At 36.5% G+C, this 21,841-nt stretch overlaps 1 protein-coding gene across 8 annotated transcripts in view; it reads left to right on the top strand.

Moving 5' to 3' along the window:
* Positions 1-21,841, top strand: part of GRM5 (glutamate metabotropic receptor 5) — a 368,565-nt gene that overhangs the window by 115,880 nt on the left and 230,844 nt on the right. For all 8 annotated transcript variants that reach the window (XM_074372823.1, XM_074372824.1, XM_074372821.1 and 5 more), the window contains exon 2: positions 19,813-20,062. In XM_074372823.1, coding sequence (XP_074228924.1) covers positions 19,813-20,062 — 250 coding nt within the window. The remainder of the gene's footprint in view (positions 1-19,812; positions 20,063-21,841) is intronic.

Raw genomic sequence — 21,841 nt, 5'->3', positions numbered from 1 at the left:
CTTTCCAGGATAATGCTGAATCATAATGATGGGAGGGGACACACTTTCATTGCTCTTGATCGAGAGGGAATGTATTCAGTCTTTTACGTGAAGCATGATTTTATCTGTGTGTTTTTGGTAAATGTCCTTTATCATACTGATGAAGTTCCATTCTATTCCTAATCTCTTGAGAGTTTTTATTATGAGTGTATAATGACTCTAATCTAAAGTGTTTTCTGCAAATATTGAGATGATCACATTATTTTTCTTCTTTATTCTGTTAATATAGTGAATTATATTATTTGATTTTTGAATGTTGAGCTAGTCTTTCATTTCTAGAATAAGCCACACTGTATTGTGATGTGCTGTCTCTTTTATATACTGCTGGAATTTATTTGTTAACATTTCATAGAGAATTTTTCTTGTTTATGCTCATTGTCCATGTTCTAGGAGTATAGATGTGAGTTTTCTAGTAATATCTTTTTCAGACTTTGGTTTAGGATGGTTCTGACTTTATGAAGGGAATGGGGAATTGTTTCCTCTAATCTATTTTCTGGAAGGGATTATGTAGAAATGGTATTATATCCTCCTTAAATGTTTGGAAGAATTCAGTGAAATGATCTGAGTCTGGAGTTTCTTTTTGGAAGAATTTTAAATATTAACTTAATATTTGTATCAGGTATGGAGCTATTCCAATTACCCATTTTTTTCTTGAGAGAGTATTGTTAGGTGTGTCTTGGAAAGAATTGTTCCATTTCATCTAAGTTGTCAAACTTTTGTTCAGAGTTGTTGATAGTGCGCCTTGAGTATACTTTTGATACCTGTAGGGTGTGTAGTGATGTCCTTGTTTCATTCCTGATTATTTGTGATTTGCATCATCTCCCTTTCAATCATGGTCAATTTAGCTAATCATTCATTGGTTTCATTAATTTTCTCAATTGTTTTTCTGTTTTAGATTTTATCAGTATCTGGCCTTGTATATATTATTTCCTTCCATCTGTTTGCTTTTCATTTAATTTGCTCTTTTATTTTTTTCTAGTTTATTAAGCTTGAAGCTTAGATAATTAATTTAAGACTTTTCATTTCACATTTAAGAATTTAATGCTATCAGTTTCCTTCTAAGCACTGGCATACTGCATTCCACAATTTTGGTATGTTCCATATCATTTTTGCCTAACCAAATTTATGAATGCCATGAATTCTCCCTGTAAACCCCTTGAGGCCATGGAGACCAGGTAAGAAACCCTGTAAATGTGACATAGACCAAGAAATGCAAATAAAACTTCTCTTCTCCTCTGAATGATCCCTGTTTAAAAAAAAAAAAATGACAATTGGCTATCAGGGCAAAAGATTTTCTGACCAATTGGTTTGGGGCTAATTTACTCATCACACACTCAGCATCCTCTATAATTTGCCTTTAAGTTGCATTTTCAGCCCAATGACCTCTTCTACTATGGGACCATCCTGTTTCAAGCTAAATTATATATATATATATATATATACCACATTATTGACTAAAATTGATTTTGCATCATCTTATCTTTGTGTCTCTCTCCCTTCATTTGAAATGCTTTCCTTCTTGAACTTCAAGTCTTATGAAGTAGTAGTCAAATTCCAGTCTGCTTCTTTTACCATATATTATATTGAATTGCTATTTCCATTTGCAAGTTAGCTTTTCTTTCTTTTTTTAGTGTAATGTAGCCTTCTCAAAGTCAGGGACTGTCTCAGTCTTCTGTCTATGCATCTCGGTGCCTAGGACCTCCCAATGTAAATGTTCAATACATATTTACTGTTTAATTTTTGATGGGTTCTTCTTTCAGTTTATTGTTATTTAATGGACGTCTTTAGATGAAGGCACTCTGCTGGATGCCTTGTCCTATAAAGATAGACCTGATTCCCTGAAGATATTCTACATGGTCTATTTTTCTTTAATTAATACTTAGAATATAATTAACATATGAAATTATTTCAATCTACTCTAAAAGATCCCCCATTTAAAATATACAAGTGTTTTTTGTCTTCCATTTAAGTTGAAATATAGTTGATATACAATATTATGTTAGTGTCAGGTGTACAACATAGTGACTTGACATTACCAATTGATCACCACAATAAGTCTAATAACAATGTGTCACCATAAAATGTTATTACAGTATTACTGAGTGTATTCACTATACTGTATATTGCATCCCCATGACATTTATTTATAGCTGGAGGTTTGTAGCTCTAATCTCCTTCACCTATTTTGCCCAACACCCCACTGCCTCCCCTCTGGCAATCACCAGTTTGTTCTCTGTATCTATGGGCCTGTTTCTGCCTTGTTTTGTTTGTTCATTTGTTTTGCTTTTTAGATTCCACATATAAGTGAAATCATATGGAATTTGTCATTCTCTGATATATTTCACTTAACATGATGCCCTCTATATCCATCCTTGCTGTCACAAAGGGCAACTTTTCATTCCTTTTTTATGCCTGAGTAGTATTTCATTATATATTTCATTATTCTTCTTTATCCATTCATCTATAGATAGACATTATGTTGCTTCCATGTCTTGGCTAATATAAACAATGATGCAAAAAACATAAGGGTTCATATATCTTTTTGAATTAGTGTTTTGTTTTCTTCAGATAAATACCCAGAAGTGGAATTGTTGGATGATATAGTAGTTCTATTTTTAATTTTTTGAGGAAATTCTATACTGATTTCCACAGTGGTTGTGCCAATTTACAATCCCACAAATGATGAGCAAGGCTTCCCCTGAATCCATACCCTTGCCAGCACTTGTTATTTGTTGTCTTTTTGACAATAGCCATTCTGACAGGTGTGAGGTGATAGCTCATGTTGGTTTTGATTTGTGTTTCCCTAATGAGTGATATTGAGTGTCTTTTCGTGTGTCTGTTGGCCAACTATACATCTTCCTTAGAAAAATGTCTATTCTTGTCCTTTGCCTATTTTTTAATAAGATTGGTTTTTTTTATATTGAGTTGTGTGAGTTCTTTATATAATCTGGATAGTAACCCCTTATTGAATATATTATTTGCAAATAAATTCTCCCATCCAGTGAGCGGCCTTTTCGTTTTGTTGATGGTTTCCTTTGCTGTGTACCAGCTCTTTAGTTTGATGTAGTACCGTTGGTTTATTTTTGCTTTTGTTTCCCTTGCATGAGGAGACAGATCCAAAAAAAAATTGCTTAGAGTAATGAAGAGCATCCTGCCTCTGTTTTCTTGCAGGAGTTTTATGATTTCAGATCTTATAAAATATAGAGGTTTTAAAAGAGAAAAAATTGTACAAGGGCTCACCTTAAATTATTATGAATTTACCATTTGGAAGACTCATTTCAATAAAATGTAAATTTTAAATGATCCCTGATTTCCATCATTTCTCTGTATTATAATTCTTGGATAACTGAATTTATCTCATCACATTAGATTTGTAAATTGTTTCTTATATTTTGACATGCTTTTGTTCCTTGGCTATTCATTTTATTTCTCATTATTTTTTACACGTATGATAATATAGTATCTTCTGGAACATGTAGCTCTTGTTAGTCTTACAAAAATTTCCAGGAATACCCTGGCAATGTTAAACAATGTTAACTTCTTCCTTTCTGTTCTTATTTTTCTTCTAAGTGATAATGTAGATTTTCCTAATGGCAAAATAATAATTGGGATTTATAAGTTTCCGTCTGGTAAAATGGAAAAAGTATTTGATAGACTTCAGAATCCTAATTTCTCCTGCTAATATTTATTAGTTTTGTGATCTTCAGTAAGTTATTGAAGTCTTCTGAACTTCAATTTACTTGTATATTGGATATAATCATCTCTATCTCATTCTCCCATGGCTATTATGGAGTTATAATATGTTTAACTGCCAGTAAAATGCAGGTCAAGTCATTTAGTTTAAAATTATAGCCACTGGTTTAATCTCTGTAAATTCTGTTTTAGTGAATAGCACTTTATATCACTCTGAAGAATGAAAATATCACACAGACGAAAGTTTCCCTAATATGTTAGTACGTTTCTTGCTAAAGTTGATTTACCTGATTTAGATTGGTTACCTCCTTCCTTACACTCCCATTTGCTAGAATTTTCAGTTTATAAAGACTGTCTGTACCTCCTCGTCCACATCTTACCTTTGCACCCTGAAAGCTGATCTATGCTCCACGGCTCCCTACAATGCCAAACACTGTTTTCTTCTTAAAAGTGCCTCATTCTTCCCCATTTCTGCTGCCTGTCTCCTACTTCAGACTCTTTTGATTGCACAATTGATTCCTTTATTGACTTCTCATGAGATCTCTCACTATTCTTGCCTCCAATCATCACTACAAACCTCTTCCCCCCCCCAAAATATTTTTAAATACAATTTTTACTTTGTAACTTTTCCTGATTGAAACATAAAATGATTTTATTGTCTGCTGCATGAGGTTGAAACTCTCTGCCTGGCTTTGAAACCTTTCTGTATTTTAGTGCTTTCTCCCATTGTTATATTAACCCACAGGGACCCTGTGATTCAGGAAAACTGATGACAACCACAGACATATTTCACATCCATTGTCCCTTCCCTCAAGCCCACATAAGGTTCTGTTTCATATGTGGAATTCTCTATAATCTGCTAACGTATTTGCTTTTTTTTTTACCCTCCCTTTGTGGCTTAACTAAAGTTCTAACACCTCTATGAAGTGACTTATTCTTTTATCGTATCTTTGTTTCTTACTTTGATTAGGGTACCAGTCAGAGCACTAGCATTGTGAATGGATAGAAATTGAAGTCAAACTAGCTTAACCAGTAAAGGGGATTTATTTACTTCAGGTAATTGTGAGAGCCAGGAATGTATAGGAGAAACTAACAAAAACAACCAGAGCCCAGTATTGACACATCCACTCCCTTCACCTCAGTCCCTCTCTTTTTCATGGAGGCATCATTCTCTTTTTTCATTTCTTCATGAGTCTACTGACCACTCTTGGCTCACATTTTTGCAGAGAATAAAGAGATTCCCAATATTAGCTTGAGTTAAAAAAAATCCAACCAGAAAAAAATGCAGTTTAGGTAACACTTCCGCCCTTTAGGCCAATCACCAAGGCCGGGGGGCTGAAGAGCTGTAAGTGTAACGTGGATCCTGTACTCATCTCAGATCAGCAGACAGGCAGGGGGGCCTCTTGCCAGGGAAAGAGACTGCACACAGACATGGCACTAAGGCGCTTCTTGGAAGCTGGACAGATACCATGTTTGTATCAAAAAGAATGAGTTCTTATTAAACTGAAAGCATGACTGTGGTCATGTCTTCACAGCTGGTTTGTAATTCCACGAGTTCATGACCCAACATGGTCTTGAATCCTAGGATTGTTTCTAAAACTAACTTGCTCCTGCAATGCAAAGTTAGGAATAGAGAGGACTCCCATTTCAGGGATTTTTCTCAGCCAGAAGTGCCCCCTGGAGGCCTGGGTAGAATCAAAGCTATCTTGAGGGCCAGGGAGGAAATGAGCCACACTGGCAGCCTCCATGTGCCTCAGAGAATAACTTGTTATTCCTGTGGGTTAGGTAATCCCAAATGCTTTACTGCACTCTAGTATCCCAAAGGTATGATTAAAGGATTACAGTGTAGGGAGAAGAGCAGACATTAGTGCAACAGAGTGAAAAAAAACCAACACTTTTGGTACTATCCTGGGATTTCATTAGCAGCAAAATGAGGACAAGAGAATTGGACCATGAGTGATTTTATTAAAACACTGGGTAAATCCAATCAAGATGCTTTAGCTATTAAGTTCCCTGATGACAGAGGTTATGTCTGTTCTAATTTGCTTTTTGAGTTGCCTACACAAGCAACAGGGGTACAGATTGTGTTTTCAAGAGACAATAAAATGGTGGTACTTTGTAGCAATACTCTGAACGCTGAATGCACCACCCTATCTAATGAGCAGCTTTAGTTTTAAATTTCTTGGAAAAGTACTTGGCAATAGTTGAATGACCATTTTCCAGATATCTAACTGGAGATGTAAATTGAGAGCCATAGGTGTTAGCTAAAGAATTAAGAACGGAGGCAACAACACAGGGAGAGTTTCTATTAAGAAGAGCTGGTTATCAGTGATGGCAAATACGAAAAAAAAAAAAAAAAGAACTTATGAAACTATATGATTAATAACAGCAATACTTGTTGAGCCTTTTTTTATGTGCCAGACTTTGTTCTAAGCATTTCACATGCAAAATCACATTTAATCCTCATAACCACTTTATGACAATTTTATAATTAAGGAAACAAAGGCTTAGAAAGATTAAGCAACTTGCCCAAACACAGATATAAATCAATGACAGAGCCAGGATTTGAACCCAGGTTTGATTAATTCAACTGAGATTCAAGTTTACTCTAATTTTAGAGCCATTTTCTTAAGGCCTGTTTAATATTGTGACTGCCTTTTAGGAACAAAAAACTAAGAGAAAGGGCTAAGACAGTGACTTAATTTTGGTTGAGTATTTTGTGCCAGACATTGGGCTGGCGGTTGTCCTACCATCTCTGATGTGATTTAAAAATCTAAAGCTCAGAGACATTTAAATAAGGCATCTAGCCTCACCTATTTAGGAAATTGCAGATGCAAGATTCAAACTCTGTCTATATATTGCAAAGGCCAGTGTCCTTTCCAAATAACATGATAACTCTGACAGCAAAATTATATTAATCTTTATCTTGTCTAAGAGTTTGGGTACCTTTTGTGATTGGCAGTTTTGGTCAGCAGCAGAGGGCTACATTAATTTGCTAGGGAAGCCATAACAAAGAACCTTAAACAGGGTGGCTGAAACAACAGAAATTTATTTCCTCATAGATCTGGAGACTAGAAGTCTGAGATCAGTGTGTTAGCAGGGTTGGCTCCTGCTTAGGGCCGTACTTCATGGCTTGTGAATGGCTGTCTTCTCCCTGTGTCCTCACACGGTCTTCCCTTTGTGCATGTGTGTGTCCTCATCTCTTCTTATAGGGATACCAGTCATAGTGGATGCGGGACCACCCATATGAACTCATTTTACCTTAATTACCTCTTCAAAGTCCCACCTCCAAATACAGTAACATTTTGAGGTACTAGGGGTTAAGATTTCAACATATGAACTTTGGGGACACACAATTCAGTCCTTAATAAGGGCAAACAGCGCTCTGGGAACATGACAAAAAATGAGCAGCCATGTAGGGTATGGGTTTTTAAGTTACTATCATTTCTTACCTGGATTACTGCATTGACCTCCTAACTAAGCTTTCTGCTTTCTCTCATATGTAATCTCATGAGAAGTAATAATTCGTTAGTGTTTTGTCTTAAAAGACCACATGGCATAATCCCAAAAACCATCATTCACTTTGTGTTCCATGCGGATGTCAACACCCTCTGATTTGTATCACCTCATGGCCCTGCACGCTGCCACCTTTGCTTCCATTGTCGCCATCCTAATTCAGTCCCTTACTGCTTCTGAAATCTGTAATTATCCAACTCTGTTGTTTCTCTCTGGACCAGTGCTGTCGTCCCTTGTCTCATTATCCCTAGTGCACGCTTTCCTAAGTGCAGTTCGTATCACGTCACCTGCTCTCCCCAATCGCTTCTATTTTGCCTCTTCATCCAGTAAGTCAGAGTCTCCCGGTTGGGGTCCTAGCCTACTCCTGGTCCTGCCTTCTTGTGGCCTCTGCCGTGGGAAGACTGGATCTTCACCACACACTGACCCACCTAAGCCTGCTTGTGTCATTCTGTTCGCTCCATCGGGAATGCCATCTCCTGACTGCCAAAATCTACTCCTTCTGCAAGACCCAGTTAAATCCTCCTTTGTAAGCAGACATGTTCCTGATATACTCAGTTAGAAGTGACATAATCTTCCTCTCTCCACCATTATTAAACTTCCACCTTTATTGTACTGGATCTTTTTACAAAGAGTTGCTATTATAACCACTGTAAGCTCAGGGGCCCTTTACAAGTCCTGGAGTAACTGAAAATATGACAGAGATCATTGACCAGCAGAATCTTAGGAGATTCTATTGGCATAATCCAGTGTTGATGCTGACAATAGCTTGTAAAATATGCACAAGAGAACTGTTAAATTTTCAATAGCATTTTGTTAAGCACTGCCATTATTAAAAATTAAATTATATACATTTATCATTAAAGAAATTATTCAAAAAAAAAATACCAGAAACTTTTGATTAAAAGCAAATTATTAGTAATTATTTGACCACATGGTACTGTTTCCTATACTCTTTAGGCTATTTGCAGCCATAGAATTTATATGATCAATATACTATATATTAGCATGTTTTTTTCCCAACTCCATGTTCAATGACCTCATGTTGGCAGCTTGAAATTAGTCATGGTGGGAACATTTACACCATTGAAATTGGCATGCTAAAAGTCAAAGATTAATTTTTATTGCCTAGACTTAAAAAATGATGAAGAAAATGTTAATTCAAGTTATTCTTAGAAGTGTGTTAAATCTGTAACCATCACACTGGGAAAAGCAACGATATATAAAGAAATATTCGTATAGTATTTCAAACTTTTTTCTGATTCAACTAAGTCGTTACTTGCATCACTGATTGGTGAGCAAAGTTCTGACATACAACTTATTTGGTTTCACTTTGGTCAAACATCTTAACATAAATAAAAACCTCAGTCACCATTCATATCAGAAATACACTGATTACTCAGTTGCCACCATACGTTGGCTAATGATAACAAGATTTCAGCAAAATTCAATGAAGGCATTTTGTGAGAGTTAATTGGCTATATGGAATTTATAATATGGAGGATTGTGTCTTTTATTATTATTATTTCCAAATTGAGTGCTCTATTTATTTTATGATCAGTAAAATTTGTACCACACACACCCCTCCAGAGATGTCGTTGTTAAACATTTACCATCAGATGCCCCACACATCATAGGAGTCAAGTAAACACCTTGTCAAAAGCTGAGAAACAGAGTCATTTGCAAATAATTAAAATAACTCCAATGTTTTACCTCTCCTGTATCAGATATCACTTAAGATTTCACTTAAAAACCTTCTTGATTTTATCTGTTTTCAGGCCTTTGTTCTTTGTTTTATTCTCAGCCAACAATGTAGTGACCAACTTTGCATGGACTTGAAATTATTGTACATGGGTGCCACTCAGTAAGTAGTGTCTTGCCTCCTGTCTGCTCTGCAGACCTCTGACTTTCTACTTAGGAGCTACCTTGCTATGCTAAAGCATGCTGCTTGGAGCCAATTCATGATAAGAAAGCAGATGAGGGGAAATAATGCCTTGTGGAGGCGATCTTGAACCACTGGCAAATGAGAGACTGGACCTCTTCTCCCTTCCTCCTCAACACGGCCTTGAGAAGCTGTCTTTGTGGCCTCTTAAAAGATGATCCCATGAAGTGAGCCATCAGATAGCCTCAGTAATCCACTCTTGGACTGGCTTCCTCTCCTTCCCTGTGTTACTCTGATTTCCCTCAGCCGGGCATTGTGGAGGACCCAGGCTAAGATGCTTCCCATAATCATGTGGGGCCGATGGAGAAAAGCTTGATAACATCTGCTACGTGTGACTAAACCAGTGCTTTACAATAGGGCATAACTAAGCTGTTTACCATGTTAAATATAAAAGTTAAAATCACTCAAACGTACTGAGAGAGGGGAACAGATGGAGTATATAAGTCTCGTCACCTGATGTGTCCAAGTAGAAGTAATCTTTTCTTCCTTTGACCTCTAACACATATGTCCAACTCAGGGCTTTGTACTTTTACTATAGTATATACGTATGTGTATATCATATATGGATATGAAGTTATATATATACACAAACATATATAAGAATGTCTATCAATATATAGAGACATTTTATATTAGCCCACCTCTATATGCTTATCAATATTATGTTAAGTAGCAGACTTATTTATTTATGCACCTGCCCCCTTAGCCCTGTATAATTTTTATTTTTTACTCATTTAAATGAATGTTTAGATATTGAGTGGGATGGAACCAATTCCTCTTAAAGGTTTTGAATCCTGGATCAGTGGAGATTACCCAAGATGAGGGAGCAGGTAAACTGGTCTATCTTCCTCCACTTTCTCCCTTTTTCCCCCAGATTAAGCAAGATTAGTGGTATTTATAAATATACAAAACCTGGAGTCAACATACTAATGATTGAAAATTGGACTTCTTTCTAGAAGAGAGCTTAAATCACAACTCTCATGAGCCCAGGCCAGGAGCTTTTGCTCTTGCTTTGAAACAGATACTCCTTCGGAATTTTTGGTATTAAAAAGAAAGAAAAGCAAAAGAAAAAAACAAGCAACAAAGTGGTAAATCTGATTTACAAAGAAATGTTCATTTCTTCCCCACAGGATTCCAAGTATTATCAGCAAAAACTTTAATTCTTTCAGAAATATATTTATTGAGTTCTGTTCTCCCTTGGCTTGATACATATGGGAAAAAATGCAAGTCTTATGTCTGGTGGAAAGTTATCGCCATTGCTGAAATCTTAACAAATTGACATGAGTACATGGAGCAGGAAAATAAAAGCTTTATCAGACTAAGCAGATCTTATAAAAGGTGGACTATCTCAAAAGACCAAATAATACTTGATATAATATCTGAGAAATATATGTAGAACAGATGATTGAATGAGATAGTTACGTAAGTTGTAAAATTTCCCACTTCAGTGAAGACTAGGTTTCATAATGTTACCAGACACCTTGCCAGTAACTCGGCATTAAGCAGAATTTCTGACTCTCGAAACCTATTTATTTTTACAAAGCAAACTTAGCTTAGGAATTATCCACAAGACTCAGAATATATTTATAGAAATAGAAAGTGGAATTTGGAATGGAATATATATTGAGAAATGGAAATTGGAGCAAACACGTGTAAGGAAAAAATTGGAGAAAATGGCTAAAATTTATGATTGCTACAGTTTAATAATACAGTGTAGGAGGCAGATCTAAAATTCCATTCTGTGGACCCTCAGGGTGCCTATTATATTATATATAAAGAGACAAGTGCATAGAGACCACGCAGGTGGTAGGTTGAAGAATAAGATTTCAAACACAGTCTCCTCACTTCCTACAAGGTCTTCTCTAAGCCCAGCTCTGGCCCTTTGGGAACACAGTGAGTGCAGAGGAGCTTCAATACGAGAACTGCTTCTCACAGCTATTCACAGTAGATGCTCAATAATCATTTATTACTGAAAATTCAATGAACCTTGAAGGCATTTTGCCAAGTGAAGTTAGTCAAGCATAAAAACACAAATACTGTGTGGTCTCACTTATTTGTGGAATGAAAAAAGCCAAACGCATAGACACAAAGAGTAAATTGGGAGTTACCCAAGGCCGGAGTAGTGGGAGAAATGGGGAGATATTGGTCAAAAGGCATAAACTTCATCTTATAAGGTGAATAAGCTCTGAGAATATAATATACCACAGGGTGACTGTAGTTAACAATACTGCATTGTGTACATGAAAAGTTGCTAAGAGAGTAGATCATAAAAATTCTCAGCAAAAAAAAAAAAAAAGATAACTATGTGGGGTAATGGATACATTAACTAACTTTGTTATGGTAATCATCTCACAATATGAATGTATATCATATTTACACCTTTAATTTATGTCATGTTATATGCCAATTATATCTCTATAAAGCTGTGAGAAAGTCAATACTCATTTTCTAAAGTGCATTTATTCAGCAATGACTTAGGCCACCAAAGTTTTGGAGAAAAAAGGGGAAATTAAGAGGTAACTCTTTTTTTGTTGTTGATTAGCTCACAGTCTCTTAGAAAGTCAAACAAATAAATAATTACAATAAAACAGGAAAAGTCTTGTGACATTTAATGGGGGCGGGCAATGAGAGCACAGTAGAGGACATCCATTCAGAATTGGAGCGCTAGAGAATTCTGTCCCTTTCAGCTGTCTTGAAGTATGAGCAGGAATTAGCTAAACAGAAGAATATCTTAAGAAGGAGCAGTTTTGTGAAATTTAGAGATGTGAAAAAGCACAGTGCATTTGATGGTCTGTATATTCTTTGGTAGGGCTGAAGCTTGGGCTGTGTACACAAAGGAAAGGTAGGCAGTGAGGCTGGAGAAAAAAGCTAGATGTTAGAAAATAAAAAGTCCCAGATCTCATAGAGTGTCATCCTATAAATATAGGATAGAAATCTTCTCTTTGTATGCATGACTCAGTACTCTGTAATAAAGATATGATGTTAGCCATGTGTGTGATTTTAAGAAAAGATTAAAAAAAAAACAAGTAAAAATTTTTAAAACACATTTTATTTCACCTCATAGATCCAAAATTTTATCATTTCTACATGTAATCAATATTACAAAATATTAATGGGATCTTTTACATGTTTTCTCCATCCTGTCCTTGAAATCAATTTTGCTTTATGCCAACAGAGCATCTCAATTTGAATTAGCCACATGTCAAATGCTTATTTACCACATGTGGCCAATGGCTACCATATTGGACAGCAGGTGTCTAAACTACAAATGTCAGTCACTAAGGCCATAATCCCAAAACATAGCGTGGTTGACCTCCTCCCAAATGAAGCTCAGAATTTGGAAACAGCAACAGCACAGCCATTGCACGACATTTCAATTCGTTCTACTCATTTCTGAATCCTGCAGTGATTCAGAACTCCAAACTGAGTTCCTCCCCTCGGCCCTGTGGGAGTCACTGAGTTCTTCCAGAGGGTATGTAGCAACCACAGAACCCAGGCAGTGTGGATTTAAACTAGAGAAGGTGGTGGCAGGCCAGGGAACAGCTGTCAAAGAAGTTGCTTCGTTTCAGCAAAGGCTGTCAAGCTTGAACGGCTTTGGCTATGCTGCAGAGAATTTTCTGCCTTCAGCTGGTAAGGGGAGAATTTCTGGGTTGTCATTAGATCCAGTTAGAATCCAGGATCAGAGGTGACTAGTGAGCTAAAACAGAGACACAGTGAATAACTCACCAACCCACCGGACCCATTGACACACAGTTCCATATAGAGATTCGTCCTTTCTGTGGAAATAGAATCTCTCTTAATGATACATGCACTGCAGGCTTCAGCTGTGAAGCTGACAGCTTACGAAGAAAGCAGGGGAAGGCTGAATTCTGGAGGGTCAGAGTGGGAATTTGGGTCATAGCTTTTGTCTCAACTTTTTATTTTCCTCTAGGAAGACTAGCCAGAAAAAGAAAAAAGTAAAAAACACCAATATTTCTTAGAAGATTAATAGAGTGATTTGTTTTCATTTTGCAAATCTCAATTTAAACTCTATTAACAAGGTAATAATTAAAATACTACAGAATTCTTAATATCAAAATCAAGTTTTTCCCTTCCTTTTGTCCCTCTGAAGTCCTTCTTCCCTCATCAGCAAAGATTCAGTTAAGTAATTAATAAGAAAGTCTATGGCATGTCTATTTGCAAAAGCCTCCTCTTATTTTATAAGCCTTTGTCTATAGAAAAGCTGTAATTAAGCACTGTAAATTTTGTAGGAAGACATCGACATTTAAACACCAATTCTCAACAATGATGTGGATTGGATCATTTAGTGCTAAATCATACACATCTATAATTTATTTCTAGTAATTGGGCAAGAAACTTGTTTGGTAAATAATACATTTGCTGAGATGAATTCAGTTTGGTAGTATCGGGAATTGGTTTCAAATGAAACATTTAGTGGTGGTTGAGTGCCTTTGGAAGAACCACAGAACTAAACTGAGCAATTCTCACCTCGTCCTTAAGGGTAATAATGTACTGTAGGAAAAGAGGCTTTGAAATTTGACAGATGAAAAGTGAAATTCCGACTCTTCTACTCACCTAGCTATCAATTATTTGGTAAATTCTCTCAGCATAATACCTTGTTTATAAATGTGGGAAACCGTAGCTACTTCATGGGATTGGTTGGTTTAAATAATGAGTATTGTTATTAACATTACTATTTGAAGTGACTAGTGCAGCCCTCGGTACACATTGTTATTAACCTTTTACCAATTAATTCCACAGGCACTAGATAACATGTTGTTCACGATGGTGGTGACGATCACAACTGTCACGTATTGAGTGCTTACTGTGCCCTATGTTCTGGCTTAAGCACTTTCCCTACTGTACCCTTACCTAGAAATAAACACACAAAATCTCTCCTTTGATTCCACATTCTCTTCCAGTTAACATCATACCTCTTGGCTTGTCTTCACTGTCCAGCATCTCTCAAAAAAGTTGTACAAATATATTGTCTTTACTCCCTGATTCCGATTCACCCACAGCCTGCTCTTTTATGGCTTCTGCTATGTTGACAAAATCAATGGGTTTTTGGTTACACATCTCACCTTAGTAGTCACACTGTTAATGTCCAAAGGAAAATAAAAGTGCATCATTGTTATCTTGGTTTCCGTAACAATACATTCTCTTGGTTCCTTCTTCTCCATTTTCTTTCTCAGCTTTTCCTTCTCAATTAATGCATAAATATTTGAATTCTTTAGGGTATAATCAGAGCTCTCTTCCTTTCCCATCCTACACTTTGATCTATTACTGTTGCTCTCCATAGTCTGATGATCTCAAATAGTTCCAATTTAGACTTCTATTTTCTGAGCCAGAATGTCCTTATTCAATTTCCTATTTGGCATTTCTACTTGGCTATTTTACATAAATTTAAAAATAAATTCTAAAATTTGATCTTTTCTTTCTCTGCATTTGATTCTTTTTCAGTTTTGTCTAATTCAGTTAGTTCAACCCAACTGTATGAACCAGAGTGACTGGTGGGAGTAGATACCACAACTTTTGATTCCAAGGCTCAGCAACCTACATTACACAACCAAAGATGGCACTCAGACTTGTAACTGACATGAGTGATAGTTGTAACCCTCATGTATTCTTATTTCACTGATTTGATTTCATGTCATTTGCCACATATGAATTTGTCTGATCAATTTGCACCTTTGCTCTTAAGATCAAACTTCTTTTTTTCAGACCCATTCCTGGTAGCCAGAAGAAAAATTCACCAACATAGTACACCCCTAGCAGTGCACATGGCACACACTTTTCTGCCAATTCCTGATATCCCTGTAGTATTCTCACAAATAATATTTTATATATATAGTCCAAAATCCAAGTTACTAAGTTATGCTATGCTAGCTTTTTATTTTTAATTCACCACTAGAGTATTGCTGAAATGTTGCTTACATAATCCATGCCTAGTATAATGCCTAAAGTGAATTCACTAAATAAAACCCTCCTGATACTTCCTGATAATAAAGCACCCTGGCTGTGAGCCAATGATGTCCCGCCTCACACTGAATGCTCTGCTGTATGGGTCATGTCATAGAAAGACTCCAGGGTAAGACTTGAATAATTCGCCAAAACTTGGAAACCTGTTTGTTAGTAAAGGTTTTCATAGAAAAGGCATTTGTAATAATTGGTGGAGTTTTGATGAGAGTACATGATAGGTGATGAAACCTTTTTACCCCAATCCCTTAGCTTTAAAAATTTTCCATTAATCATATCTCTAGCATCCAAAACACCTAGATCACAGTTTTATGGCTTAACTAAGACATATATTATACAAAATATACATATAAAACGAGTAGCTTAACTAAGATATACACAACACACACACACACACACACACACTCATTGTTTTTCTTGTGAGGATAAAAACATCGACCTTGAAGAACTTTATTGTCTAGTAGCAGGAGATAAACATAAAGAAATGAGTGCAATATAAAGTTTGAAATTGCTATACTCATTGTACATGTGGCTGTAATGGGGAAAAGACATACATTTTTTGAAAAGAGGGACATCTTTATAAAAGAGATAGTAATAAAATAAGAAGTGGTGTTTGTCTCTGGCTTTTCTCCCTCCTGGCTGTTTCAGCTAACCAGTAGCTTAACTAAGACACAGCCTACTCAATATGGCGGTTTTGGCTGAGACTCCTTGATGAACTTTTATGACCCCATGAAAGGACAGGAAGTGGTACTCACGCATTGACTGATAAATCCTGCCTACACATATTTTGGGGGATGGTATCATGCCAGGCAGTAACTCCAATGAGAAATGGCAATGTTTTCCTTCACTGGTAGTTGTCAACAAAATTGATTGTTTATAATAGCAACAGGATATTAGGAGTAAAAGCCATTTGGAATGTATTTATTAATTATTTTTATGTTAAGAATCTTCATTTTCTTTTTTGACAAAAGATAATTTGTGTCAAATAAAAGGGAAAAAAGCTCTAATGTGGAAGGTCACACTCAATACTTTTTTAAAGTGAATTAATATTTCCTGAAGTAATAATTTTCTGAAAGAATAGTTTTACATTTTTGAGCATCCACTTGATGATTGTATTTGAATAAAATAAATTTACTCTTCCAAAATTTTACTCTTTACTTATCTTTCTGTACCATCTTTCTGTTCAAGAAATCCCTGAGGACCTATTATGCGATGATATGTACTTAAATAAGTGCAATTTTAGTACCCTCAAGGGGCTTACAGTTTTGGAAAATAGAATAGATAAATTTACCCAAAGTATAATAAATGCTTGCTTATTTAATGCCCACTTTTTAATTTATGGAGTATAGACATCTCTTAATTCATGTATCTTCTTATTTCTTCTCTTAATATAATTGTATTATTAGATTAGTCTCTTTTTTTAGCTTCAAATAATTCTCTTAATCATCTCTTTTGTTTTCTGTCTATCCTGACTTCCCAATTGTGAGTGGAGTATTTTAATATCCATCCCCTTCCCTTTAGCTCCCCCTGCTTCCTCATCTCAATCTATAACCTTTCTCTTTAGTTTTCATTGTAAAGGCTGATAGCATATTTTTCTATTGTATAATGAGTTTTTCACTTTGTCCATATGTGGATTCATACAGTTGAAAATCAATAATTGATATTTGCATAATTAGGACTATAAACAGTGTGAGCTAAGGGTCAAGTTGAGCTGTGATTGCATTTTCTTCCCATAATTTCAAATCATAGACCTTCTGCTACTTAAAGAATGTCTAGGGAAGTCCTTCTTACTTTTACCAGTTGCTTAAAATGAAGCCACAGACTAACTAGTTTCATATTTTATGCCATATCTTCCTTTCTCAATCACCTTTGTTCCCCTGTTGGAAAAATGAATCTTTGCTTCCTCTGCTTTTTTTCATTCTGTATATTCCTTGAAATATATTTAATTTTCTTCAACAAGCCTATGAAATTTTTTTATAGTTTGACCTTTATTTTTAAATGTACAATTCTAAAATATAGTCATTATATCAACTACTGAAAATCTAAACACTTCAAGCTTCCCAATTTTATTGAAATACATAGTCTCATTTTTAATTTTCATCTTATGATGGATTTCTTTTATTAAATCTAAATTATTATTCTACAGAATTTTTATGTCACACATATATTGTAATGGATTCCTATTTTAATTTAAAGAGTACAGCTTGGACTTTGCCCTCAGAAAATCATATTTCCCCCACTAGTTTCTTACTTTTAGTCTAATGTTCAGTATTAATGCCATTTGCTCCATTATTCGCTTTAGGTGCTCCAAGAGAGAGCAGCTTAACTATGTCTAGTATACTCTTTATAATCCCAATAATAAATACAATTAATCAGGCTCAGGTTACCTAGCAGATATTTTACATATGTTAAATATAATACACAAAATATTCATATATTAGGCAGCATTACTTCTGATTTTCAGCTGAGAGAGCTGAGATTTGGAGACAATCCCAGTTGACTTAGAACTCAGATCTCTCTAATAACAAAGCTCTCTCTCTGTTACAGAAGGCTTCTATATAACTTACTGCATATAAACAAAAAAAAAATGTTAAAACAACATTGTTAAGAGAGATGATAGGATTATAAATTTGTCAGGTATTTTTTCGTGTTTAACTATATATATAGAATTTTCATTATTGCCATCACAATCACTATGTACCTAATACCAAATTATTTATGCAAATCCCCTCACATTAATCAAAGCATTAAGTACAAGATAGTCAGTTAAAAACTAGAGTTGGCTAAAAATAATCAGAGAATAATAGATTACTCAGATTAGTGTAAGACTAGTCATTTAGGCCCCTTGGCACATTTTTCAGGGAGAGCTCTTTAAACTTCGTTAATTGCAAAATAACTACATTGCCTACCTGCCATCATCATAGAGGCCTCTCATTGCTTTAATTCTGGAGAAGAAGGAAAGATGCAGCTGGCCTGCCCGTGTTTTTGGCGGAAACTCAGGCTGGCCTGTTCTTCTTTGCCCTTTGCAGTTCGTTCATGAAGATAAAACTGCACAAAAATCCCCCCTCAAAGTCTGAGGACCTCATTTGCAGCAAGGCACCTGTGCTCTGATGGAGCACACGCAGGGCCAGCAGGGGAAGATATATGTTTAAACCACGGCTCTGCCATCCACGTGCTAAATGCGAATATCCGTTTTATCAGCTGGGAAGGGAAGATAATTGTATCTCTATCACAGAATCGGTGCGAGGAACAGTGAGCTCATATACATGAACTGACTTTCCAGAAGTCCAGATGTTACCCAGGTGAAGTGATTTACAAGTTGTCTCTATTGTCGTCATACAGTGAACATACGCAACTGAATGACTTGTACTCCCTTACTCATGTCAGATCAGCTCCTCCTGATGAAACTCCAATTCCCAGGTCTAGATGACTGTTAGGCCAGTTACATCCTTATGTGTCCCGCAGCTTGGCTGTCTTGTAATAGTCTGCTCTATTTTTCGAATCAATCCCCCTCACCCACCTAATTTTTTGAAAACTCAGCAATGAGCCTGTCATGATGTACAGAGCCTTAAAAAGCTCCAGAAATATCTAAAATTGAAGCATCATGATCTTGAAATGGGAAAGAGAAATGCAGATATAACTGGGCTTCTGAGTCTCCTGAAAGTCATCCTAAAAGAAGAGCAGTGGGGAGCAGAATCTGCACCTAAGACAGGTCTGTGACTGGAACACAACTTTCCACCCACTGGCTAGGTTAGCTCTGGACAACTGTAAACCTAACTGCCTCACCTGTCTCCTTTTCTGTAGGATGGCGGTCCTAAGACATAGCTCAATATACGATTGTGAGAGTTGAATAAGGTCACATATATAAAAATCTTGACACACAGCCTGGCATGCAGTTGATCGTCAGTATTGGTCCCCCTTTTCCATAATTTTAAAAAACCACCATCAGTTCTTAGCCCTTGAGTTTTGCAAAGGACATTGAAATTATCCCCCCATATCACTAACTTCCTTATGGTTGTATATAATAAAACTTTAAATGTTTTTAAAAAGTTTATTCATGTATCTGTGACAAGACTAAAATCTCAGTCAAGGGTCTGGAGTTTCCACTTGGGATTAAAGCAAAAACTCTTATGATTATTAACAACATACATGCATAATATTCTATAAAATATAATATTCTAAGATATTTGTACAGCATCTATACTATATAAAGTGTATGTATTGCATCTATGTATTATGTCTTTAAACACAAAAATCTGAATCAGTGGAGTGAGAAGATCACACAATGAGAAGCAGAAGGAAGTGAGATAGAATGATGCAACAGCAGATAAGTATTTTCCATAATCCCACACTAGAATATGAGCTTTTTTGAGTCAAAGGGGGAGCTGAATTGCTTGTATTTTTTGTATTATGCAGTCGGTCTTAGTGAAAAAAATGTTGAAACTTCAACGTGTATTTGTATACTGTAGTTTCATTGTAAATTGCCCAAATAAGCAAGTCAGTGAAAGAGGAAAAAGTCACTCGCGTCTTCGTGTTCCAAGTCCAGCACTACCAAGTGACCTTCGTGCTCCCAGCACTTCTGCATTCCGACCGTACCTACCCAATGAATCTGACACTCTGCCCTCTGCTTCTCTGTGTTCACACAGGCAACTACGGAGAGAGTGGGATGGAAGCTTTCAAAGATATGTCAGCCAAGGAAGGGATTTGCATCGCTCACTCTTACAAAATCTACAGCAACGCGGGGGAGCAGAGCTTCGATAAACTGCTGAAGAAGCTCCGGAGTCACCTGCCCAAGGCCCGGGTGGTGGCCTGCTTCTGTGAGGGCATGACGGTGAGAGGTCTGCTGATGGCCATGAGGCGCCTGGGTCTAGCAGGAGAATTTCTGCTTCTGGGCAGGTGAGTGACAATGAGGAAATTCACACTGAGGTAACGTCAGGAATTTGGCGGCGTCAAAGTGTATCTTTTGATGCATAAGGACAGATGCTTGGGAAGCTTAATCTGTGCAGTGGAAGTAGAGCTTAAAGGTCACAAAACACCAGAGCCTGGAAGTAATTATGAAGAGTAAGGTAGATATGCCATGTGCTGCTTATGTTGATAACAGAAGTCAACACATGAAAACGACGAGTCCTTAAGTCCTCAAAAAATGATTGTAAGGAAATGAGATGGATTCTTAAGTACTTGCTGATGCTCTTGGGAAGTAAACACATTTCAGACTTTTTGCTGTTGCTTCTGAAATTGAGTCTGAAAATGGCTACGTAATAAGCTTGTTTTAGAGTATAGAATCATAGAATTTGGGGCTTGAGAGTGAGAAGTTGCTTTTAGAATTAATTTTTAAAAGCATTGGACATTTGGCTCATTATTTTACATGATATAAGTGTTATAACATTGCCTGATCACTCACATTGTTACCAGACAAGTTTCTAAAAGATTAACTTCTCTAGGGACTGACTATGATTATCGGGATCATGCACTTGATTGGCACAACTCAGCTCATTTCCTCCTGATCCTGCTGAATCAGTGTAGTTAGGATTCTGCAGAGAAACAGAAACAATAGTATGTGTGTATATGATACCCAGGAGAGCCAATAGCATGCTTCTGGTCCGAAAGCTGGCACTTCTGGGCTTGGGCTTGAAGCCTGAGAAGAGCCAATGTTTCAGTTCAAGTCTGAAGGCCAGAAAAGACTAATAACCGAACGTAAGCAGTCATGAAGGAAAAGTTCCTTCTTACTCAGCCTGTCTTAGGTCTTCAATTGTTTGGACTAGGCCCACCCACATTGTGGGAAATAATCTTCATTACTCAGTCTACCCTTACAAATGTCATTGTCATCCAGAAACACTCACATGGACAAAATAATGTTTGGCCAAATGTTTAGGTACTCTATAGTCTAGTCAAAGTGCTACATGATATTAACCATTCACACTCAGTAAGTCAACACCATAATTTGAGCATGTGAATGCAGTTCACCACTGCATACCTTTAAAAAGTCACCATGTTACCACATATCTTTTCTGAATATGTAGCCAATTTAAAGAATAGAGAAAACCTTCAGAACCACTGCATCTTTTTCAGTATTACTGTCCAAGATAGAAAGCCAATTCACTTGGTATTAATTTTTGGTGGCTCATTAAAGAAAACACACTTCCTTTATTTTCCAAATACTTAACTGACCTTCTGTGATCAGACTTAGCTCTTGCTTGGCTACGTTTTATGACAGCCACTTTATGTACCTAATTCTTTTCTGTCTGAGCTGATGACAGTAGATTGATGGAACTATTTTATATGAGGCCAACTAGCCTTCATAAAAGTGATATTGAGTGAGATTCCTTTCTCATCGATGTCATACATTTTGTCTACAATCTCCCCTAGTTGGCACGAGTGATGCATCAGTTAGTTTCATACAACCCAGGAACGTTCTCGCTGCCAGTATTCTCAAATTCCAAAGTGCAGTGTTACCAGTAGGGTAAAAAGAACAGGAAAGAAAGAAGCTGGCTTTAAACAGTCCTGCTTTTCTTCTAGGGGATGAAGGGTTCTGTTGCTCCTATCTGCTGCTTTGCAACATTAATAAGACAAATCAGCAGCATTTGTTTTTCAGCTCTATGATACACCAACAAGCAAATGTTTTTGGATCACATGTCCCCCAAACAAAATAGACTGGTATTTCCTATATTTGCCATG

This window comes from Camelus bactrianus, chromosome 10 (genome assembly GCF_048773025.1).
Source record: "Camelus bactrianus isolate YW-2024 breed Bactrian camel chromosome 10, ASM4877302v1, whole genome shotgun sequence".
NCBI lineage: Eukaryota > Metazoa > Chordata > Mammalia > Artiodactyla > Camelidae > Camelus > Camelus bactrianus.
The sequence above is the reverse complement of the archived record's forward strand: the minus strand, read 5'-3'. Positions and strand labels throughout refer to the sequence as shown.